The 25,584-nt window shown below is 36.6% G+C and overlaps 1 protein-coding gene across 4 annotated transcripts in view; it reads left to right on the top strand.

The window, feature by feature from the left end:
- The window catches only part of CSTF3 (cleavage stimulation factor subunit 3), a 49,784-nt gene that overhangs the window by 7,558 nt on the left and 16,642 nt on the right, over positions 1-25,584 (top strand). For 3 of the 4 annotated variants that reach the window (XM_061462817.1, XM_061462816.1, XM_061462819.1), the window contains 2 exons: positions 2,182-2,283; positions 2,413-2,508. In XM_061462817.1, the coding sequence (XP_061318801.1) occupies positions 2,182-2,283; positions 2,413-2,508 (198 nt within the window). Of the gene's footprint in view, positions 1-2,181; positions 2,509-25,584 lie in introns of all 4 variants that reach the window. The other variant, XM_061462818.1, reaches the window with a different exon arrangement.

Genomic DNA, 25,584 nt, shown 5'->3' with positions numbered 1-25,584 from the left:
TTTGGAATAAATAAGATCACTAGTTCATTTCATATTGTGTTTTTCATCTTAAGCCTGTATCAGCTGAACTATAATGTTGTATTAGAGAGCCAAAATTTTGATGGACTTAAGGATGTAAAAGTATATGGAAATTAATAAATTTACTATTTTTGAGCTGACAACTTTGAGCTATGAATTTTAAATTTGATTTTTTAAAATCCAGTTAATTTTGTAATTTAGCTTGTTGTGGGACTTGCTACAGGCCTTCCAAGCTACACTGGTTTGCAGTGAGCAGTTACGAATAATGGTCTTTAAACTCCTATAAAGCTCATCCTCCTTATTTTTCTTTTTGCCTTCTATCTTTCATGCATGGCTGCTATTATCTGTCAGTTTAGCAGTTTTGCAATGTTTTTGATAATTTTTGTTTTATAAGTAAATCTAATTTACTTAGTCTTAAAATCTTAAGGGTTATGTCTTGAATTATATCCTGCTAGTAGAGCTGACACAAAAACTGGTAGTGCTGAAAAAATAGGGTAGCCTTTTTAAGTTATCAAGTTGAATTTCAGTGTATAACATAAGCAGCTGTTGTACAGTAGTGCATTTGCAGAGGTTGACAAAAGCAAAGAAGCCAGGGCACTCAGGAAAATAAAGTGGATGTTCTTAAGTAACTCAAGCTTGCTTTTTAGTTAGATTTACCAGCCTCAGCTTTTCTTTTTTTAGTCACTGTTTTATACTATACTTCACTGGCAGCCTATCTTTGTATAATGCCACTGTAAATGGTCTTTAGTAACATCTATTATTAATACCTTGCGTTTGTATTCTTGGAATGTCTGCTTTCATTCAAGAGTGATGTGCAATAGTGGTGCTTGTTAATTTTACTAGAAGCCAGAGCTCTGTAGTGTCTAGTTGCCTTCTTTTTCCCTTTGTTTATGATGGCACCTTTGATATGAGTATCAGTTCTCTCTGCTGTGTTTACTGTCTTTCATTTTTAGAGCTGTGTATTAACCTAGATCAAATATTAAGAATTAACTTGAAATGATCTTTTAGCATTTGACAGGAGTGTTTTAGGATTTTCTGTGTAGTAAATAAATCACACTGTGTTATACAGTACAGAATCATATATTCTGACAGTAATTATAAAGCTAACTTGTAAAATTTCACAAGAATGGTCTTGTAGTAATAATTTACAGGTTATTATTGTTACCTCTCAAGAAAGCAAGAGTTTACTTGATCGTGTGATTTGGGACTCCTAACATCTGAAAATGAGTCAAGTTTGGAAAGTTATTAAATAAGCTGTTTGGAGTCCAGGTCAGAACTATTTCGTGCTTCATAAAACACAGTATCATTTAGACTTGTAACAAGCATGTATTTTAAGTCTTATTTGTACGTAATCATCAGATTGTGATCTTCAGATTTTTTCTAGATTCAACATTGTTAGCGCAAAGTAGATGAGAAGAATTACGAAGTAAGAGATTTTCACAAGCCTTTAAAAGAATACTTATATCTACACTATTATAGTGTAACTGTGTTAACAAGTTAACACTCAATTGGGTAAAACTTTTAGTATCAAAAAAAAGCTTTTAGAACTCTGATATGAGTGAATTAAAAAAAAAAAGTGGTTTAGTGCCAAAACTACTGGAGGACAGCTGTACACTAATGGACAGATGAGAAAGGTAACAGAGAAATTGTGCTTGGATGACATACACGTTGCTGCAAAAACTGTCATCTCCTGGTTTTCTTGTTAAATCTGTAACTTGTGATACAAAATACTGTCCTGCATATACAGAATTACTTGTGCAGTAACCTGGATTTTTTTGGCTAAGGTCTGCAATAGACAAGTTGTTCTGAATTTACTTTTTGCATCTTAAAAGTTTCAGGTCAGTAAAAACTGTATTTAACATTTTCAGTGCAATAAATTCTCTGGCAAACTCAAATGTGCTTGAGTGTTTTAGAAACATTTAGTCAGTTTAGTCTAGCTTTTTTGCCAGATCACCAAATACTTAGAACTTGTGGTAAGAGTGCATTACCTTACTGGGACAACTTGTTTTCCAGATAAAGTTGCAATCAGTAACTCCAGCATAAAAATTGATACCTGAAATGTTATGTTGTCAGAATGTTGTCATTAACTTGACTTTGTAGCTGGGACAGAACTTTTTGAACACTACTTGTGATCTCTTATGTCTTGTTTTTAAATTTTTCCAGGCTGCTGAATATGTCCCAGAAAAAGTGAAGAAAGCTGAAAAGAAACTAGAAGAAAATCCATATGACCTTGACGCTTGGAGCATTCTCATTCGAGAGGCACAGGTTTAGTGACATAGGATTACATTTCCTTATCTATGGTCCACTCACACTATTTGGTACTGGAGTAAAATCAGCATATTCATTTACATAAATCATAATATTGTAAATGCTGTTTTGATTTTCAATTTTTAGAACCAAGCTATAGACAAAGCACGGAAGACCTATGAACGCCTTGTTGCCCAGTTCCCCAGTTCTGGCAGATTCTGGAAACTGTACATTGAAGCAGAGGTTAATATTTTTATATTTTTTCTTATATAACATTTAATAGGAGTTTTAAGTTTACACTTCTATAAACATAAGTAAGATAGGCACATAATACCTAGGGAAAAGGGGATTTTAAATATGCCTTGCCTTTATTTTGTAAAATAGGTACAAAGGAGTGATTAAAATGAATTCTAAAGTACTGGGTCTTTTATGAGTCGATGATTGTTGCATTATGGAATTGCAACAACATTAAAACCGTTTCAATGGTATTGGAGTGCTTTAGCCTTTTATTTACTTGTCGTGTCAATTTATTGCCTCCTGTGTCATTTATTTAGAGGAGTTGTTTTTATTTTTATTTATACATGCAAACTTACTTGAATGACTTTCTGTGAATGGATTTTATTTTTTTTTTTTATTTCTTAGGGAATTGAGTGTTTCTGTGAATAGTGATTTCAGGGAGGGTGTGGGATGGAAACTGGTTTCTGGAATGAAAATGTGGGGAAAATGCATTGGCACAACTCCTTAGCTTCTGAAAATCCCAAGAAAATTATGATTGTTTCCATAATCATTTAAAACTTCCCACCAGTGCATTGATTATTTAAACAGTCTTTAATGATATGCCTTGAAATGCACTGGATGATCTGAGTTTGGGGTTGTTTTGGGTTTGGGTTGTTTTTTTTCCTGTAATTGATGGTAATACACATGCTTTTTTGTGGGCATCTTCTAGCTGCACATTTTTAAGTGACATCTCCTACATTCTAAACTACAGGGTGGGGACATGTGTTCTGTAGATGAGAAATGAGATAGCTAAATTTTTTTCCATTTTATGTGCAAATGCTAAGCAGCAATCTGAGTGTAGAGTTATGTCTTATTTTACATTATGTATCCAAATGTGTTCTGCTAGTAAATTTTTGAGATTATTAAATAAAATTGGGATCATAGGAATCTAGCAGACATTTTTATATTGTAATTTATAGTGAGATGTTATAATGCAAAATAATGCAACCTAAATTTAATATTACCTAATTAAATATAGAATTTTAACTATTTTGTTTCCAGTAGTTTGTAGTAGTAGTTGTGATGTTGGTTATTGGACATATTTGAGAGATTGTAAATGAACTAACACATGAAGGTGTAGCATTCCCTTTGGGACCCTGCAGCCAAATCCACTAGCTTTTTGTACCCTACAATGTTTCCTACAGCACCTAGTCTTCAGAATCTAGTCTAGTTTGATAATTACATTAAGTTGTCTGGTTTCTGTGCGTACTGGAAAGATTTCTGTTTCCCATGCCTCAAATTTAAGAGTTGAATAAGACCACCTCAGAAAGCGTGTACTATATTGTAGATCTTTCAGCAGAAAGTACTATTACCTGTTTACAGCTGCTTGTCTGAGGATTCTTGTCTTGAACCACGTTCAGAGATGAATTAACAGACATTACCTCCCTTAATCAATACCTCTTAACTAACTTATAATCTAATAGTATTTAAAAACATCAACAGTGATAAAACTTAAAACAGTCTAGGGTAGAATTTTTTAAAGTGCTTCTTTGAGGAAGAAAGATGAGCGTCTACCCAGCAGGTATGGTAACAGGTAACACAAGGTAAATTTGAGAAGGAAATAATTGGCATGAAGGTGATTAATTCGTGTGTGTGTGTGCGTGCGTGTGTGTGCGTGTGTGTGTGTGTGCCTGCCTATAACTACACTTCAGATATAAGAGAAATGGCATATATGATTCTTTTATTGAAAAAAAATGGAAAATGCAAGCTGTAGAGTTCTGGTAGAGGTTCCACTCAAAAATGGTTATACTTGAAAGAAGTGTGAGGTTACTTCTAGACATTTATCTTTTATCTTAACAGGCAATTTGTTTAAATCCCAGTTAAAACTTTTCAAGTTTTCTTTCCTGGTTCCAGTAACTTTTCTCAAAACTCACATATTGACCAATTTAACTAAAAAAGCAACATGCTTATCTCTGCCTTTTTTTTAGGGTATGCAACCATTTATACCTATAAGCTGAAATAATGTCCTATTTCAAAATTCTTCTCTAAAATAATATATATTCTATTTCAAAATTCTTCTCTAAAATAATACATATTCACAGAATTGGGCACTGTTGTCACTTTTGTTTTGAGTTGCATATCGTGTACAGTCCTGTCTGAGGGTGAGTTCAGAATGAAATGTTTTATCAAATATTCTTTTAACTGTGTGGTTGAGTGTAAATTAAGGCCTCAATTATTTTTTGAAGGCTACCTGAGGTAGAGGAATTGTTCTGAGGCTTCTTTTACTGCATCCTTAAGATGTACAAGACATACAGGGAAGGTATTTTCCAAAAGCTTTTTCCTTGGAAATCTTAGTAGTGTTGTCCTGCTAGAAAGTTTCTCTTTGATATTTCAGAAGTATCAATCTTCCCACCCTTGAGCTGGGAAAGTATACCTGTAGTAAATATTTGTTGAGCATCGTTTTTTGTTCACTTTCACTGCCTCAGCATTTAAGTCTGCAAATTGCTAAATCTTCAGTCATCTGTAAGCTGTGTTTTTCCTGATCTCAAAACAAACATATCACTTTCCTCTTTAACATGACAACATTTCGTCTTTGCATCACAGAAAGACAAAAAGGTAGAGGGAAGTGGGGATTGTTTCTGGCAGATTGTCTTTCACTGGAGAATTTTGTTCTGCAAATGACAAATCTGAGCTGAATATCATCACATAGTGCTGGTCTATGAGTGGAAGATGAGCTAGGGTGAGGATTATGATCATAGAATCATGGTCTTACAGAAAAGTAATTAGCCCTTTATCAGCCTTATTCTTCATAGATGGTTAGAATTCTTAAATTTCCCTTTGCCTCACTTGAGGAATGTGTTCTTTTTAATCATTTCCAGTCTTCAAGGATAAATCATTGCTTATAATCTATATGCACAAAAACTGTTTCCCTGCCTATGCCAGTTCATTTTGTAATGTAAAGCTCTTAAGTGCAGGCTTTGCTGCTGTGATTACATCTTGGGTTTATGACAGTGTTTGTTCAGCCACTGACTGTTCTCCTTTTTGTGTGTGACTGTTGCCTAGTGGAATATAGTGTAAAGCAGTGCTTAGCACTTAGTGTGTCATCTAATTTACTGCTGTTGATACAGAGACTGGGCTGAAGTAACTGAATACTTCATGTTTTCTATTTTATGTGCCAAGCACTGATTTATACATTTTGGTCTCTCTATTGTGACTGGTTTAGTAGTTAATAGAACAGAGATTAACTGGGAAGAGAGCATGCTTTGACAGTTTGTTAATGGGAACTCTACTATTAAAGTTTGAATGATCAAAAAATTTTGGATCTCACATGGGTTCTTATTTCCTTTGACATTCAGAGAAGCTGTTGCAGGACATAAAAATAATAGAATTAAATGAAACACCTTCCAGCTACCATGGTTTTGAGTCATAGCCTATGAATGCTTAAGATGTGAGAATAGAGTTTCATTTAGTGATTTTGACAGAGTAGTCTATTTTTTTATACATATTTTAGCAAGTAAAATAGTCGAATTGCTATTCTACATCTACTCAAATGTAGCAAGTGGTACAGTAATACCACTCTTCTTAGGGTCTTGTTTTCTCTAGTTGCTTAAAGCATGTTTTTCTCTTGATACCTTTCCCATAAAAGTCTACTTCCAGAAAACTTGAATCAATTCACATGGCAGTCCCTCTTTCACGGTTTTAAAAAGGAGCCTGTAAGTCTCAGTCCCACGTGTGCTGTAATGTTAAATTCATGATCACATGATCTGGATTCTAGCCTGCTCTGCTGATTTGCTGTGTCTTCTTGGGTAAGTTATTTAACCTGTTTTGCATTATTAAAACAGATACTACCTACCTCACAGGGTTGTTGTGAGGCTCGCTTTAGCGATTAAAGTGCTTTTGGCATCTGATGAAAAGGTGCCACAGAAATGTAAAAATAAATTCTGATGTAACACCCTATGATCCCATAGGCCCAGCTGTCTATTTCCTTTGTCTCTTCAACTGTTTGAACTGTCTTTTAGGTACAGAAAGACTTGCTAATGCCTTTCATGCACATAAAAACTTTTACTTTACCAGTGTTGTGAATACTTTAGTAGTTCTGAAGCAAGTATTTGAAGTTGTCACCTCTTTCTCTGCTAGTTTCCTTTGAGAAATCACCAGGTTGAAAATCCTCTTTAAGCACATTAATTAAACTCTGTAATTGTTGTGAGTGTTTCAGACCAGTTCACACCACACCTTTTTACCTTTTTTGTTGTTGAGTATATTACTTTATAGCCTGGTCACTTTGCACTGTTGTTAGTAGGGGTTGAAAGGTTGCCATAATTAAAAATTTAAAAATCATTAGCACAAGACAGCTGTGAAAACCTAAGTCTAGAAACAATAAATACAAAGCTAGTAACGTGTGTAAAGTGTTTGGCTGGTAATATGTCTTAATATTTGTCTTGCAAATTTTGCAAGTAAGACTTCTGTATTATTGCTTGTTCTAATGAAATGAAACTAGATAAACTTTTTTGATATACTTGTTCACTTCTGTTTGATATGAACACTTGATTTTAGATGTCTTGATAACAAACCAGATGCTGTATGAGCAATCAAATAGTGGGACCAAAGCTTAGGGTTGATCGTTTTGCATTTCATCATATGCAATACATCAGTATCTTTAATTCATGTAATTCACACTGGTGTGGATACTAGTCAGAATGTATCATTTAACATGTATATGAAAAATGTAAATAAAACTGTTTAGAAAAATGATTGTTTTTGTTTTAAAATGTTTGTGTTTCTTCAAAGCATTTTCTTCCCCTGTTTTACTTTAATGCGGTTCTGAGTTCAGAAAGAAATTGTTATATGAACCACCAGAATTCTGCTTGGGGGAAAAATGGGAACTGACTTCTGTCAGGATGAAGTTGGAGTGATCAGAAGTCAAAGTAGAGTAGACTTCTTGGCTGGTATTCTGTTTAGTAGTACTTTCAATTGAGAATATTGTATGTATCTCTGGCTGATCTTTCTTAGTTTCTTAATAGAAGGCATGCCCATTATAATCCATGCCCACCCCACTAGTCACATGAGTCACATAGAGTAAATTTCAGCTTCTGAAAAATGGCTGTACAGGTGCTCTGTATGAACATCTATACTGCACACTCTTAACTACCTCAGTCTGAGATTTTTAATCTTTTTTACAGCTGTATTATTTATGATCTTTTCTTACACATGTGTGGACCTGTTCCATTCCTGTTAATAAATGTCATTCTGTCTGTGTGATTATTGTAGACTTGCACTAGAAAGTGAATGCAACTTCTTTCCTGTCTTTTCTACTCAATATGTAAATACAGGCATGCACATCTTGCATAGTGGCCATGGTTCTACAAGTTGTTTAATATCAGAAAGCTATCCACATAACTGACACAGTTTCGGAAGATGTGTGGTACAACACTAGTGGGTTTCTTTGTGATTCTGCTTTTTGTATTCATTAAAAATATCATGGGAAAGTGTCAGGAATTCTGATTTTTTTTTTAAGTGGAAGTGATGCCTCATGAAGAGATCCTTTCTATAGTGTATTACTGTTTTTTCACGTGAATAAACATGAACTACTTCCTGTTCTGTTGTATTCTTTCCATGTGGGGTGACAGAAACATCCCTATTTGAAGTGTTAGTTATACATAACTTGTTCACCACACTTTTGAAGTCTTGCTTTCAAATGTAACAAGGACAGTGGAAACTTTCCTTATTGTGTGCTTTCTTTTGTTGAAGTCATTTGCTGATCCTTCTATTGGTGCTTTGAGGGGGGAATGTGTGTGTTAGGTCAGGCACAAACTTTAGCTTCTTTCTCATGTCTGAACCTGAAAGAATCAGAAGTAAAATACAAGGCTTTCTTATGTACCATGTATTGACTACAGTTTGGTTATCTTCATCTGCATGGGTTAGGGAACTCCAATGGTAATTTCTCATCCATTTCTACATCTCTTCCAGCTTGTCAGCTGGTTGAGTTACCTGATGCTCTTTATCCAGATTTTGAGAAGCCTGATGGCTGAGAGAACACTGTCTGTTAAGCCTTATCTACTAGTACTACTACGTAAAACAATGCTTGACTTTATTCGCTGCAGAAATCTTTCTGCAGACTATGAAAAGGCTTTGAGTCACTGCTGTGGAGGAAGTACAGTGGCTTCTCTTAGCTAGAAACTCTGAAGGCAAGCCATTCGTTGTGGCATTCCTGTGTCCTGTTGGTACAAACATTCTTCACTTAAGAGTGTGCATTGTTTTTATCCCTTATTAGGGTATGCTTTTTCTCACTGATGGCTTCCATGTTTCAGGCAGTCTACATCCAGTAGCAGTTTTGGACTTCTGCAGTGAAGTGTTGTATACCTAATACTGTATTAAATTGGACATTTTTCCTTTCTTACATGAAATAATAGAAAAGTTAGAAGAAATTAATATGCATAGTTGTATAGTTGTACAGGCACCGTTCACATTTTTTCATGGCACATTGTATACATGCAGTTAACTACACAAGAATGTGTTACAGTGATTTGAATTTGGATGGTATTGGGGTTTAACTAGTTTGGTAATGACCGGTATTCATAGCATAGAAGCATGGGAGCATTTCCAGAGTTCATTTGAACTGTGGCATCAGAAATTTTTAATTTTTAAGGATAGGAATTATGAGTAGAAGGATGGGGTTTTTAAATTTATTTTGTGGACAGTTTTCAGTACTAGAAAGTGGAGTCTTACTGCATCTTGAAACAAACTCTTTAGTATATCTGACTTCTGACCTGAAGTATAAACATTTCATCTGGGTCTGTTCCCTGAGAAGCAGATTGTACTAAGCCATGTGACAGGCTCCCTATACTAATCTTCATTTTCACAGGTTCCAGTGAGCACACATTGCTGAACTGTTAGTAGATCCTGTAACTTGTTCTGTAGACTGAAAAAGGGTTTAAGAACTTTAAATTCTTTGACTTTCTCCAAAAGGAAGAGAGCTAGAATTGGTGGTATGCGGAGGAAGCTTGTCGATTTTACTCCTGCTTTCACACTTGCTCTGTGTTTCAGCAAAACAGTTATGGAACTTAGGAATATATCTAAATCGTGTAGGCTTTATCAATTAAAAATGTTCCTCTGGATCAACTAATTTGAAAAGATTAGTAGTACGGTGAAGGGTCAGCTGTCTTACCTCGTTTGATTCCTGTAAAATGACCGTATGAAACTTAAGACTTTCTAATGAAGGCAGCTTGCCCTATCCAGTTCCCCATGGTTTGTATTAGTGCATGAATCAGAGAATAAGAACTAACCAGTATGTAACTGGGAGGAGAAATGGCTGTACACTCTTTGAAGTGTTAACCCATGACCACAGCACAACAAACTTATTTAGAGACAGCCTGATACTTCCTTATCATTTAATGTAAAAATTAAATATATTTAAAAAACAATACTTCACAAGTCATGTGTTTGGACTAGAAAGCTAACTTGACGATTGTTGCCTAGTTGTTTGATCTAGTATTTTCTATGTCCAGCTTCCTTCAGCTGTCATCTCTCCTGGAAGTATAGATTTTCAAATACCACTTTTAATGTTAAAACTAAAAATGAATTTTCTACTCAGATTAAAATGGGTTAGATTTACAAATATGAGGCAGCAACTGTGTAGTTTTGTGTTGTCCTACTGATGAAACAGTGTAATACTTGAGCTAACTTCCTTGTGCTCAGTGGAACTACATTTATACATGAGACCGTATGCTTAAAATGTTCATAATGTGACCAAATAGGAAAAAGGGCAACTTAGCTGCAGCTGGGTCTTTGTTTTGTTTTCCTTAGGAAAGGGGAATATGCCCTTTCAAAGAACTGTTTTCTGTTTGTTTCTCCTGCTTGGAGAAATAAAATGTGTAACACTGGCTGTAGTTGGTGGCATTTTCTAATGTAGGTATGGGTGCTGGTAAAGCTTCCAGTTAAATTCTCTCTTAATTTAGGAACTCTTAAAGTATATTTTCAAAATAGTTTCAAACTGAAGTTTAAACCATGAAGTGACTTGTCCTGTTTCAGTACCGATACCATTCATCTCAAATCTGCTTTCAGGCTATATGAAGGAGAGGAACAAATATTGTACTTTTGTCAAATTCTGCATTCCTGCAGCTTTCATTAGGGCCATTGTTGTGGTTTCCAATATGTACAGACATGTATTTGTTAACCAAGTGATGGATAAGAAGTTAAATAATAAAGGTGTACTTAATATTTCCAGAGTTGTAAAGAGAGGTAGAGGAACAATCAAATGCACCATTTTAAATTTACTGACAGAATTGTGATTATTGTAGTTTTTATGGCTAAATGAAAACATGCTGTAGGTTCCGTGCCTGTGGATTGCTGGGGAATCTCTCTGTGTATGCGTATACACATTTGATGTGTCTATACATGTTTATGTAATAAGGTTACACAACATAATTAATGTTAAAATCATACTAAATAGAAATCTGAGTGTATGAGCAACAGAGCAGTGCAAATCTGCAGATAATTTACTTAGATTACTGAAGTTTATAGGTACTCAGAAATAGTGTGCATAATCTCAAAGTGGAATATAGTTAGAATAACAAGGAATGGAGATTTTTTTATTATATGAAACTTCAGTCTGAGTGCAAAAACATGACGATGTAGTATGTAAAGGAGTGGGAAAGAGCGAGCTAGATTTCCTGCTTTGCTTTTATTGTCTGGAACCAGTATTGGCCTGCCTTTTTTCCATTCCTCCCTTATCCATTAAAAGATGATTTTTGTATGTCTTCAGTGGGCACAATTAGAAATGTATTTGCTCTAAGAATTATGGATTACCAGATATTGTTGTGGGCCTTATCTTTTCAATGTGCCCTTACTGTTCATCTTTCAGATGATGAGGATCTGGGAGTTCTTATCAAGAAGCTGTCTGTGGACAGTTCAGATGTGTTCTTTGAATTTAAGTGTCATAATTCTACTTACAATTCTGATAGGATAGAAGGCAGGGGGAGGGGGATTCCCCAGTAATCATTGTAACTGTTTTCCACTTTCCTGTAAATTCCCTGATTTTTGTTTAAATAAAAAAAAAATCCCAAACTAATCCCATGACAAACATATGTACATCTGAATTATTGTAGAGGGAATCCTGTGCTCTTAACATCTCTTAATTATGCTTATGCAGCTGCATAGCTGCTGGTGAGATTGTAGTGGCATTGCATTTGTAAAGCACACAAGAACATTTAGTAGCCTATGAGATGCAGCATGGAAGAGTTCTGAATGAGTTTCATTTAAACTTTCCCTGAAACTTGGTTTAGTTAATCTCTGTTGTTTGCTCTTGTATTTTATCACAGATACTTAGAAGATAAAATTGTACTTACATCATACAGTGCTGGGGCTTGAGGTCTAAGAAGCCCTCTCATTGATGTTACTATTATGGAGAATAGAATGGTGGTGATGTAACATATGTAGGCTTTCATCTTCTTAGAGTGTTACGCACTTATACTAACATGCAATTAATATAAGTTGAAGATGAGTTACAGTGGATAAGTTTACAGAAAATTGCTTTTGTAACACATCTTGCTGGTGGAAGTTCTGCTTGCAGCTTTTCATCCCTAGGCCATGCTAGTTGAGCCTTCTCCCCAGATTTTCCACACACATTGCAGTAATTAATGGTTTTAATATGAGCAGTGTGCTTTCAAAGTCTGCCTGCCTAACGTAATAGTGCTGACAAGATCATACATGAAGAAACATATTCTTCATATTGAATTAGAATGACTAGCCTTACAGAGGGGCTTGGTCTAGCGGCTTTAACTTCACTGGGGCAATTCCATCATTCTAATGCTGTGACTGTGCCTTTGGGAGTTGTAAATTCTGTCTAATTGTAAAATTGTGCTAGAAACACTCCGTGGTAGCGTTGAGTGATAATGATACAAAAAATAACTGAAAGAAAATACACATTATTTATGATGCTGTAAAGTTTCAAGTGGGCTGGTTTTAAATAGACTGAGATAAATGTTTAAAAGTACAAGTGTGTGGCCATGACAACCTTGCTAGCTGCTTAAGGTTTTCTTTGTAAAAATGCACTCTAAAACAGTCCCTACTGCATGAACTTCTAGATCCAAGTTACCTGAAAAAATGTTGGGGGTGCAGGCTGAAATGCTTAATATAAAGCAGCGTCTCAGTCCCTACTCCACTCCCTAACAAAGGCATTGCTGCCCTGGTAAGTATATGTTATTTGCCCATTACTGCCCGCTAGCTAGCATTCCTCAGGGAAATACTATCAGTATATTTATGTCAACTCAAATTCTGCTCTGGAGTGCTTGAGCAGGATGGGCATTATAAATTTCTCCTACAGAAGATGTAACTAAATATAAGATTGATACTTTATATCCCTGTTCTGCTTTGCTTTGTATCTTAAAGATGGGAATTTAAAAGGGAAGTAAGGATGAAGTTTAAAATTAGCTGTCAGACTCTAATTCAGCAGAAATATTTTTCTGGCACTAAGCAGATGGAGGTAAGTTTTTCTTCGTAATGCCAGAAAGAAAAAAAAAAGATGAGAAATCTAACCTATTTACAAACAAAAAAGGCACAGGGTTAGACACTACATGTTTTCATTTTACTGATGTTCCTACAATTCAGGTTTGCCCCCCGATAATTTAGTTTACTAGTGAGAGAAACATAGGTTTATCTCAGTAAGTTTGATAATTCTTGTTGATTTTTGGTCTGAATCAGTGAAGACACTGCACTGGTGCGATGTTACTAACCTGCATGACAGTGGTCTGAAATTTCTGCAAAAACTTCACAGTCAAACGTTTTTCATTGTCCTTAAAAGTGTACTTTTGGGCCTCCATCACACATAAATCTTGACCTACAGTTAGTAACACTAACTAGTTGAACTCAGTAGTATTATCTGTGCTTTGCCTTTCTCCTGGGCTGGCAGTTTATGAAAACTGTCTAAACTACCATGGCTTTCACACGTGAGCTTTCTGCTAAGAGCTATATTGGAGGTCAGTTCTCTGCTCAAGCGCTGGCTGATGCAGTGAATCACAGAGGTTTCATAGTGATGCTTCACCCTGTTCCTAAATCTTCAGACTGGATTTTTGTAAGCATGCTGCATCACTGTGATGATACAGCACCAAAACCAAGGCAAGCACTGTCATCTTCCAACACCAGGCTAAAGTATGAATGAGGGGAAATTCACACCTTTTCTTGAGAACCTTGCCTGCCTTGCTCTGAGCTGCATCTTCTCCATTTAGGTAGTTTAAATTATGTTTTGGTAACTGTTCTCTCTTTTATACTCAACCAAATGTTTTCTACCAGTGATAGAGATTACCAGTTAAGCTGCTATGTTAGTTAACATGTTGCTTCTACAGATGATGGTAGTTTGGTATTGTGTGCTTGGTGTCCTTACATCAGATCACTCTTGGCATCCTACTTTAAAGCCACACAGTAGAACACAAAAGAACTGTCTTAGTATTTCTGAGATCCCTGGTGCATTTATGTGCAAATTAGATGCAAGAAATCTCCCGTAGAACCTACATACTGTTTTTTTAATGCAGTGCTTGAAATCAGCAGGCGTTTTGCATCATTCTTTAAAGCAAATGCTATCTGAAAGTATTCTGTTGATTTCTGTCCAGCCTTTGGCTACGTAACAATGAATCTGTTGTAGCTGATGTGAAGTCCTCGCAGTCTGAATCGAATAATTATCTGCTGTCTGCCTACGAAAGAGGATCTTTTGTTACAGAAGGTTTTATAACAGTACTCTGGGTTTCTGAATCATCAGTTACAGCAGACGAGCCAGAAAATGCTTGGTTTGAGGGATAAGGGGAAGAAGTATCAAACTGACTGGATGTTTTTTCGCTGTGAGAAGTGACAAACATGAGTATCAGTGGCAGAAATGAGTATCAAACAGGGCTTTGCTGAAAAGAAACTAGTTGTTCTGAGTGCTCTCTAGCAAGGGGGCAGAGCTACCAGCTCTAGTTGTTCTGTATAGGTAGACATAAAAGCAACACTTCTGTTCAGTAAGCAGGGTTTTCTTTTTAGCTCATGGGTCAAGGCTAACCTTTCTTTGGCAAGTCTAGGGATTTACCTGTGCCAGTGTTGTTTCATCACTCCAAAATCAGAGTCTCCAGAATAAATACTTGACCTTTAACTTCTGGCATTTCTTCTCTATATATTCTGATGGGGAGAGGTGGGAGGAAACTGGGATGTCAGTTGTACTACATCTTTTTTTCTGCCAGGCTACATGGGCTGTGAATTTCTGTACTGTTCTTATAATGGGCTTTTGCATTTCATCTTTCTCGTGAGATGTGAAGTAAATTGTAAATGTCCCTGCTTAGCTGCATGTGAAATGAATCTTAGCACATGATATTTTTAAAATCTGGAGTCAGAGCAGCTCTTCCCTGTTAATCCAACACCAATTAATTTGAAATAGGAACAACATATTGAATGGTCTTTATCTTCCATCTTATAAAATGTGCAGCTGATTTAAATGGGTTTTAATCTTATTGTGTGGAGTGTATAAAATAAAAACCAAACTCACAAACCAAACTCACATAAAAGCTATTTTTAGTTGAGCTGTAAAATTAAAGACATCAATGTAGAACTAGCACCTCTCCCCTTCAGCAGAAACATCACCTATGTAGCTTTCATTTTTAAAACATGGGAATGTATAATCTGTATTTTTATTTTCCAACTTCAGTGCATTTCTATGTAGACAATTATTCAAGCATACAGTAGCTTAATAAGTTACCTAAGCACCAGTATCAACTTGGTAGCTACACGTATATTTTTATCTTTATCCTGTTTTATGAATAGTGGGATTATTCCCATAGATGGAAGCCCAGGAGGCTTAGCTTTAACCTTTGGAGGTATCAAGCTGAAGTTTAAAAGAGAAGGAGAAGAGGAAGCAGTTTTAAAACCTGTACTTGTACAGTGTTTTAAGTGGGCAAAGCAGTATAGCATTTAAATATTCCAGAAACCTGGGGGGGGGGGGGGGGGGGGAAGGCTAAATGTACTAAGATGTCTGATTAGCTGGAATAGTAATTACACTTGAATTCCCAAGTATTCTGGAAACACAGGTCCCACTTGAATGTTTTTGGATTAGGTCTTTAACCAAGAAGATGTTCATTGTTTGTGTGGTTCCAGTTTAGGTTATTTCTGACCAGTCCAGACTTGGTAACTAGATTCTGAGAAGACCCTGCATGTAAAACTCGTATGCTGAAGGAAACCAGTGAATGCTGCTTTTACAATTAATTTCATTTCCTTCTCAGACAGAAATTTGGAAATTCAATTCTGTAATAAACTTTAAAATATCTTTTTTTAATGTTACAGATGAGACTTTTCAAAAACCATGAATAAGAATACTCAGAAAGGAAACTGTAGAGAATTTCCTTTATTTCTGACAGACATATGAAGGATTTTATTGAAACAGTTGCACATGTTAGAAAAATGCACTAATTCCCTGAACTTCAGCTGGAATATCTCATTGCTGTAGAATAAAAACAGCTCAGTCATTAGGTTAATCTTATATTTCTGAGGCAAATTATTTTCCCAATTTAGTAAATGACTTGAGGTAATAAATGTATCTTCATGATTTTATAGGAAATCCATGGCAAAGCCAGGACCCAGATCTCTTCCTTATGAGTTTATTTTTGTAGAATTGCAGTTAAAGTGCGCTTGGCTTGGGTTTAGTAAGGTTTCTTTTGTAATGCAGTTTTCATCCTGTTCATCCTGTCAACTGCAAATTGATGCTGTGATGCAGTTGCAGATAATGACTTGTGCCTGAGCGTTATTCTTCCCCACTATTAACTTTTAGATTTCTGCTTCTTGTTTTCCTGTGGTGAAACAGCTGTATGCTGTGGTCACACATTAGAGCCCCGTGGCACCTTTGGAGGCTTAGGACCAGTGTAATAGGTTTGAGAACCATTCTTTGAGCCGTTTTGCAGGAAATTACTGGAAAACTGCATTTCACGTTCCAGCTGTGGAGACAAAATATTAAGAACAATCTGTTCCTCTGCTGACAGGCCAAGCTAAGTCGTGTGCTAATATTGTAACAGTAAGAATATTATGCTGTATGATACAATTACATTTCCTAGTACCATTTTTTACTCTTTGAGCAACTCATGTTCCTTTTCCTTAGGAGAGTTGCTTGTTTGGCTGTCTTTATTTGGGGAGAGCCTTTATTAGACTGGTTCTGCACTAGAAAATGGGAGGGATTAATGTGAGGTCTCTCACTGAATTTGGCCATATGTCTGGTCCTAAGATGTCTTCATCTGGACTACTAGCCCTTTTTGCTAAGTCAGTGTGGAGATTGTTTAAGGGATCTTCGCTGTTTTCTAGGTGTGTTACTTCTTTTTTAAAATAGGTGTTCAAGGATCCCCTTAAAAAGATCTCTGAAATTCTGGCTTGTTCAGATGTATTATTAGCATATAATCTTGCTAAATGAATGGAGAATTCTTAAAACTTTTCATGCAAAAATTGCTATTATTTGATAACTTCATTCTACAAAAATAGATTTTCTGAAATACAGTAATTCACTGTGAAACAGTTATGGTTATCAAACGATTTTTTGGTACTTTTATGCAAGCATATTTGAAAAAGAATATATCAGAACTACTCAGAGGAGTGTACTGAAAAATCATCAAACTGTAAACTTAATAGAGAACTTAATGTCCCCTAAAATGTCCCATTTTCCTCAGCTTTATCATCAAATTACACGGTACCTCACCACTTTCTTACAAATTTTGCTTTCTCACTTAACTCTGAAGTATTTTGAGGATTCTAAAATCAAAGAGAAGAATTATTTTTTTTTAATGAGCTGTGTTACTGAAATGATTTCTGATAGAAATGAAAGACAACTATGCAATTTTAAAGGAAGGGTCTTAAAATCTTAAGTTAGAGTGCTGTAAGGTGTGAGAGCTACGTAATGAAACGATTGGTTTTTATTTTTCCTGGTGATGCCTTGCATATCCTTTATGATCTGTAATATGTTGCAGCGGTTTGATCCTTGCTTCATTCTTAAGATCTTAGTATTGTAAGGAGTTTTTATCTTGGGTTATGGGGTTAGTGCCTTGCTAGTGGTGATGGCAGACTGCAGGGTATCTACGCTTCTCAGTTTGTCAGCCATGTGTAAGACAGCAATGGCTAGTATCTTGCTAAATTAGCTGAGAAAGAGCATTAGAGGAGCACATATGTCCAGTTCCATTTTCTCTGCTGAGGGACTGTTTGGTTATGATACACAATTGAGGTGGACAATTGGTGTAATTTATTCTGAGTTTACAAATCAGGGATTTCTAGGCCGGTAGGATGAGGCAAATTCTTTGCTTTTAGACTTCCCTCTTTTAACTTTTTAACTGTAAAGATCTGGCCAAGAGATAAGACAGCAAGTCTTCAATTTCCCTCACTGCATTTTGTCATATTTAATGAATTATCTTGCACTCCATGGATGCTGTATGTGCTTGTGGATCCTCTAATTTCTTCCTCTGGGAGTTAAACCAATATAAATTTAATTCTAGGTGAAAAAAAAAACAAACAAAAAACCCACTGCTTCTTTCTGAAATGGAATACATCCTAATAGCTGAAAAGCATATCAATAGAACTGATAATGTTAGCCATGTGAAAACATTTTAAAACTTTTCCACTGCTTCTGTAAAATAAAAAAGACATTGAAAAACAGGAATGGGAAGAAGAAGTGAACTAAAGTGAACTAAAGTGAACAAAATGCTAAGTCAGGAAAGAAGCAAGGTAGTTTGAAGGAGTGTGAATGTGGGGTGTTTTCTGCTGTGGCTTAAAGTGAGTGTGAAACTGAGGAGGAAATTACAAGCCCTAGGGCGTGTTGAAAATTGACTTTTTATTAAAGTGAGATTTATGACAAATTGGGAAACTAGGTATGAGGTTAGAAAGGAGTGAAAAAGGTGCTTCTATTAAATGTAAATTGCTTCATACAGATAATACTACATTTGTTAATGGGCAAATTGCCTAAATAAAAAAAAGGTAATGATTTTTCTGATTTGGGGAAGATATAAAGAATTGGTACCATAGATAGAGATGGGTTGTACAATAAAATTCAGACCGAAGGAGCAAATGATTGAAGTAGGTAGCTTGTACTTCCCAATTATAAGCATAAAGCTGGATGCTGTTACAGAAAACATGCTTGTGCATGGCAAGATCTAAACACCAAAGAGAAGTTCTTGTTTTCTTTAATAGTGTAGAGCAGAGTGTAGGAAAGGCATCTTCCTGATGTGTGGTAGGTCTGCGGGGGACAGTTGTCTTGAAACACTTGTAGAGGAAACAATCATTTTGCATGGAAAAGTTTGAAGAAATAGAACAAGGAAGAAAAGCTGGCAGTGCTGCTGCTTTATGTGAGCTCTAGATACGTATCTTCCCTCAGTACAGCAAAGAACAGTTCACTAGACTGAGGCAGTACTGCAGGTAGACAAAAGTTTGGATGCAGTAGCTGTTGTCTTCACCCCCAGTTTCTAGGCAGTTTTAAATGTCAGATCCATAGGGTGGTGAAGTAGTGGATAACTGAAGTTGATTTTGTTTTGTCCTTTTTTTTTTTCTGAAGGGCATGGAGCGTGCTTTTCATCATGACTTGAAAAGAGCTGTCTGCAGCTTTACTTGAGTTACAGGAATCCAAAAGAGAGATTTCCAATAATGGGACTCAGTTTTTCAGGAAGGAAAATGGTAGTGCAAGTAATAACATGAGTCGGGGTGGTGTTTAAACATAACTGCAAATCTGAGTTGGTTGTTGGAGTGGGTTTTTTTTGTCTGAAAATGTGTTCTGGAAAAGAACTAAAACACACAAGCATAATGAAAAGGTACAGTAGTAGAATACAGTATATGGGAAGAAAGAGGAAATATACTTGAATATGCTGCTTCTGGATTTTTATAGTCCAGATTGAAAGCAAAAGGAAGAAAAAAGAGAAGTATAGGTGGCATCAGAAATACAGGAGATAATGAATCAGGGATTGTAGTTCAGTACCGTTCTCCAACTAGAAAAATCTTTTAACAGGTTTGTCACCATTTAACTTTTGGTTTTTTTAAGGCTGCCTATAAGTAAATACTTCTCTGTACAGCTGCTGGCTATTCTCTTGATAGTGGTGCCTGAAAGCTATGTTTACTTTTCAGGTTATTAAGTGAGTAAAGTGTCTCACTGCAGGACTAAGAGGGCAACATTTATTTTCTGTGAGGGAGCAGAGGCAGATGCTAGTCCTAGGGGTTTGTTTATATGTGGAAATTAAATTGCACTAAGGTGTAAACTAAAGCACAGTAGCTTAATTGCTTAAAAAAGCACAATTTTTTAATGAAGTCCTTGTTTTTCTTTAGATATTTAGGAGTTAGGGTAGACAGTTCTATTCCAAACTGTACTATTAGTAGCAAAGTTAACTTTCTTTACTGCAATGCATTAATTTTTCTTCACTTCTAGATCACTCTGTTTACTCTAAGTTTGCTCAACAAGGTTGTCCAGATTCTCAATCTTTGTGTAACTGCACTTCTAGAATGCAGTTTGCTGACACCTGTATATTCATGTATTCTTCTGCATTAGTTTATTTCCTGATGCATCTGAAAGTTAAGTTTTCACTAGCTGCTCAGTAAGTGCCTGTTCTTGTATATGTGTATGCAGGATATTAACTGGTAATTGGATTTTTAGAATTACAAGTCTTGTTCATTAGCTTAAACGATAGTTACTGAGAAATTTATTCTTAAATATTGTGAACAAATTCGCAATATATCTACATATAAAGATATGAAAGTGTATGTGACAGACCACTATTTTATCAGGAAAGAACTGTGAAACCTAAAAGGTGGCTGTGATCAGGAAGCGTGATTTGTTAAACCTGGAGCAGGCTTCCTGGAGAGGTGGCTGGTGCCCCAAGCCGGTCTGTGAGTCATTTGGACAATGCCCTTACATGCTTTGTAGCTTTTGGTCAGGCGGTTGAACCAGATGATTATTGTATGTCCCTTTCAACTGAAATGATCTATTCTTAGTTATCCTCTGAAGTAGACTGCAAATTGGTGCTTTTTCCCCATCTACATTATAGCCATTTAGATACATGGCCGCTGTGGCTGCCTCCTGTTTTTCAAGTGGCAATATATCTAGTGGAAACAATGTTACTTTTAAATGTTAGTGCACTGCCATGTTCTGGAAGCTCCAGAAGTAATTCATGTAATAGTAGTTGGAGGCATTTAATTTAGAATAATTTTAAGGAACTTTTCAAATTCCATTTTATGGCAGATTTTGAAATTGAGACACAACTTGTGAATATAAAAAATTACACCATATTGAATGAAAATGCTTAGAATCTCATCCCATTTTGAGGAAATGAGATTTCCCATACTCTCTGTACTATATGTACTCCTTGCAGTCTTTACTAATAGCAAGATAAAAGCTACATTTTCACAAGGAATATTAAAACCTCAAATGAAGACTGCAGAAATACCAAACAATTCAATCCTTATCTGGTACAAATTGTACTAAAATTGTATATTACAGAAGTTACATCCACGGTTATGTGCTAATTGTTTAAATAAAGGATTTCATTGGTTAAGCTTTGGAATATCTTGCACAAATGAAATATGTGCTTTTTTCAGCATATGTGAATTTTACATCCAGTTATTGAGGCAATTACAATCCAGACACCTCAGGTTAATGGTTACATGCAAGTGCAGTGTTAGTCCTGCATTTCGCCTGCATTTCATGTACTTGAATGGGGCTTGGTTTGCTATTTGCAAAAGTAATTGCTGTTATTTGACCTGTAGGAAAACGAGTTTGTTGTGTTAAGTGCTCACTCAATTATTCAGTAGTTGGAAGCTTCAGCAAATGGCAAAAGGTTGAACATGCTAAAGACAGAAGAGGGAATTAGCGTGTTACATTGCTCCATTCTTTTCAAGATTACATTTCTTTGAGGCACTCTGAAAGTTTGAACTGCTCTCCTCCAAAACAGTATTTAGTCTGTAACTGAAGTGTGAACATCTCACCAGCCAGCCCTAGCCTGTGGAATTGTGTAGAGAAATGGGAATGTATTTCTATTACACCTACTATACTGGTAGAGACCCATATTACTGGCTTGACAGTGGCTAGTTGATTATTTTACCCTAATAGTCAAGATGCAAAAAATTAAAAAGGTAAATGGTCAACACAGATTCTGATTTTATTTTTAAATTCTTAACTTTTTAATGATCTAATACCTCATCATCTAACTGTGAATGAATATAGGCGTTGCATGAATATAGGTGAGCTCCTCTGCCTGTAGCAGGCTGCCACTGGTGCACAGCATTCCTCTTCAGGCCCCTCTTCTAGAAAAGTTCCAAAACATGTTCAAGAGCAATGCAGGGGTAGTGGGTAGAGGGCAAGAGGATCTACCTCACCAGTGGGAGAGCTGGAGGCAGTGGATAAAGGAACGTTAGATTTTATGTTTGAGAAAATTAATGTTTTCCTTGGAAAATGTCCATTGAAAAAAAAAGATGGAGCTGGGACATAGAAATAGGTCCTTAAGTACCATGCTGATCCTTAAGTACCACATACTAGCCTTGATTCCTTAAGGGCTTAATCCAAACCAAGAAATGCTGAAAAGGTTGAAATAAAAACTAGGACAATTTTTAGGCTTGTGTTGTACATTGCCGGATACCACAAAGTAGTCTTAAATCTCTAGATTAATAAAATTACTTGCTTTGCATAATCACAAATGACATATATGTCTTGTAGTAAGTCTGTTAAAAAGGGTGAAGTGCAATGTAATTTGTGGATTAAATTTTGCCCTTGAATGTTTGAAGCTCGTTATAGGGAATCACGTTGTATATTCTAGGAAGAAATTTGATGCTGTTATTATGAACTGGTCTTTCACAAAGCTGATACAGTAGTGACTTAAATTTCCTGTTGGAACATCACGTTTAAAGTTACTCTTTCAGCAAAACAGGTGGAATTTCTCATTGTCGCAGGCATGGGAAGGCAAGGTCAGATGTTTAAGTATAGCTGGTCAGACTAGGTAGCCCCTGTATAATCTTTGAGAATGGAGGGGTGACATACATATATACCAGTTGTTCCCTAGAATGACAGTATACTTAAGCTCATTCTGTAGGTGCTGGATCTGTGGTGGAGACACTCTTGTATCTTAGCCTTCACGAGGGTAACACCTACTTCTTGAGTGAAAGTAGTCAGAATAGGAATACAGCCAGTTACAAACTGATAATCTGTTCTAAACTTTGTGTTTTCCTTCAAGGACAAAAATACAGTATTAATGTCAATCCTCTAATGCTTGTCCGCTAATCACTGCCTGGTCCTGTGTCTGTAATAGGAAAACCAAGAAATGTAAGACAACTGTGTGATGGTGGGTCCTGGAGGCGGTATATGCCTTCTCTGGTTATGGGCTTTCCCCATCCCTGTGGCATCCCTGAGCCAGGGCTGCCAGGATGTTTGCCTGAGAGTAGTGATCCAAGAAATGCAAACAGATGCCTGCAAGGAGATGTAGATGCTTTGCCCTCTGGCTCTGAGGGCTTCATAAAAACTCTCCATTGAGAGAGAGACACAATAAGCATTGGCCAATAGTGGTTTTTCTTTTCCTTCATTTTTAAGAAATCCTACCAATCTCCAGCCTCCTAACATCAGTGGTACCAAGATTTCTGAGTTTTCAGATATTACTATCAGACTGCTTGTGTTGATTTATCAAATATGTAACACTGACTTGAAGTCCAGATGTGGTCAGTGGCTTCTTATATATCAGATGATTATGTAGAAAATATTTTGTTGTTTGAGTCATAACGCTTGCAAATAAGGAATAGCTTTTCTTTCCTTAGCAAAATATTTTGCTTTTCAAGGTCTTTGGTTATTGGAAGTGCATGTATGGATAATGGATAAGTCTAATGGATAAGTACCCTGTTTGCTTTCGTCTTTTGATGTTGCTTTGTTGATTAGTGCTGACAGGCTTGTACTAAACACTTAAGTGGGATTACCATTTACTTGTGCACTTACCTCATGCTGTATACAGTTACTGAGGTCAGTCTAGGTCACTTCTCCTGAGTAATAGTTGTCACTGGGATTTTGGGTGACAGGGGGAAGGGAGAGAGCATTCACATTGGCTACATCTAGGAATTCGTTTTGTGTTTTAACATGGGGTGGATGTGCAAAACGCTTTTTACAAGGCTAAGCCTTGTCCTGCCTGCTTACAGCTTTTCACTTTGAGCTTTTAAAAATTATTTTGGGTCTTGTTCTTGAATAACTACAAGGTGATGCCTTCTGTGGGTGGCAAAGCCATGGATTAATTTTACTTAACTTTCACAAAGAAAGGATTTATACTTGAGATTCACTCTGTGAGTTTTGGTTGGGGGGGGTCTCGTCTTACTGAAGAGCAGGCAGGCAGCTGTACTCTGTAGACATACAAACCAAGATTCATTTGTTCTTTTCCACTCAGTGACCAAGGATAAAAGGTGTTTGCAGGAGATGGGAGGTATAGACTGAGTTCTGACTCTTCAGTGGGAGTTGAATCCTTTTTGTTGTATTGTAACAGGTGCTGAGGAACCTGAAAAATTACTCTTGTTGTCAAAAAAGGATGAAATAAAGCTGGGAGATGTCTTTTTTGGACTTCACAGTGGAGGAAAATATTAAAATACAAGAGTTTACTTTCCTGCAATTAGAAGTAGGGCAGTGTCAGACTCCTTACTTTGTGTCCACAAAAGCCTTAACGACCCTACAGTTACTACAGGTGCTTTTTAAAGGTGAAGAAAGGTGCTCTGCTCCCAAAAAGCTGTGAGAAAGTGGCAGTAGGATACGTCCCTGTCCCTGAAGGTGTGTTGGGTCAGTGTGTCTTACTGCAAGGCTTAGAGGTATTCTTCGTAGCGTGGACACCCTGCCTCCTGATTTTGAGTTCAGTGTTATTTCTGGGCATTGTTATTTCTATAATCAGTCATTTCTTTGGTCAGCTATCTTTTAACTGAATAGTTTGCAGAAAGATTCTGAAAATTGTGTATGCCAGGTATAATTAGGATTAATTTTCTGTAAACCTGGATTTTGTGGAATCCTTTTAACCTGGGCAGGATACTGCTCCAGCTCGAAAGCAGTACAGACACCAGGGTCCAGTCTGCCATGTTTGCCATTAAAAAAAAAGTTTTCCTGCAAAACTGGTTTGAATTCTCTCATTTTAATCGATTTTGTTCAGGAGTGAGAGGAAGGGGGATGCTCTGTTAGGGCTCTTGGAGGCTGGGGTGTTGCAGGAGTATGGAATCTGGAAAGCAGCAACAGGACAGGCAGTGCACAGGTGCGGTACAGGACATACTTATTTTAGGCCTCCTGCAGATGAGTCGGTGTTTCTCAGCACTTTCATTAAAAATTTTCATGTGCTTTAGAATGGGAATGTTACAGAAATGGTATAATTAATACCTGATGCAAAAGGATGCTCTTTGTTGCCTACCACTGTGCTTCATGGGGGAAAAGGAAACGCTTTCAGAGCTGCTTCTGTGGCTCTCGTGTTACGCACCAAAATAAAAGCTGTGAATCCTTAAGTAAACAAAGAGCAAGGAGGTTTAAAATGGAGGTCTGATGCTTTAAAAAAATGCAGCACAGTATAACGAATCCTTATTTTATTAAAGGGTCTTTATTCCAATGCACACAAGCAACTTAACAAAGGCACTGTCAGGAGCTAATAAATACATGCAGAGTGCCAGTCTGCCCTCTGTGTCTGTCTTGTGCTATTCTTTGTCTTGTCTGAAAGGCAACATGCTACTTCGAGACTAGGTTTCACCCTCTGCCTTTGCAGTGTGTGTGCTGTCTGAATGACACAAGTGCCCAGATGTGAGTGTGGTTTGGGCCCTCCTGGAGGAGAGCACCAGAGCTGGGGTCCTCTTTTGAGAAACAGTGTCTCTGCAGTTTATTTGTTATTCCCTTGTTCGACATCAGCATATTATAATAAAGTGTACCTTGAGAAATAAATATTCAAACGTAATACATTTATTAGTCTATTAGTTTTTTTTAAATATGGTGTCTTACCCTTAATTTACTAAATCCTGGTCTAGAGGCTTTGGTATTTAAGTCAGTATATGCACTTAAGGCAACAGAGTATCTTGAAGTAAGAGGCTAAGTCTAGGTCTCTAAACTGGAATGCAGGAAAGCAACTTCACCTAGTGGTACGTAAACTTTGGCCC

Source organism: Pezoporus flaviventris, unplaced genomic scaffold, assembly GCF_033815535.1.
Source record: "Pezoporus flaviventris isolate CSIRO_AGI_PZ_B2104156 unplaced genomic scaffold, CSIRO_AGI_Pfla_v1 ptg000036l, whole genome shotgun sequence".
Lineage (NCBI taxonomy): Eukaryota > Metazoa > Chordata > Aves > Psittaciformes > Psittacidae > Pezoporus > Pezoporus flaviventris.
The sequence above is the reverse complement of the archived record's forward strand: the minus strand, read 5'-3'. Positions and strand labels throughout refer to the sequence as shown.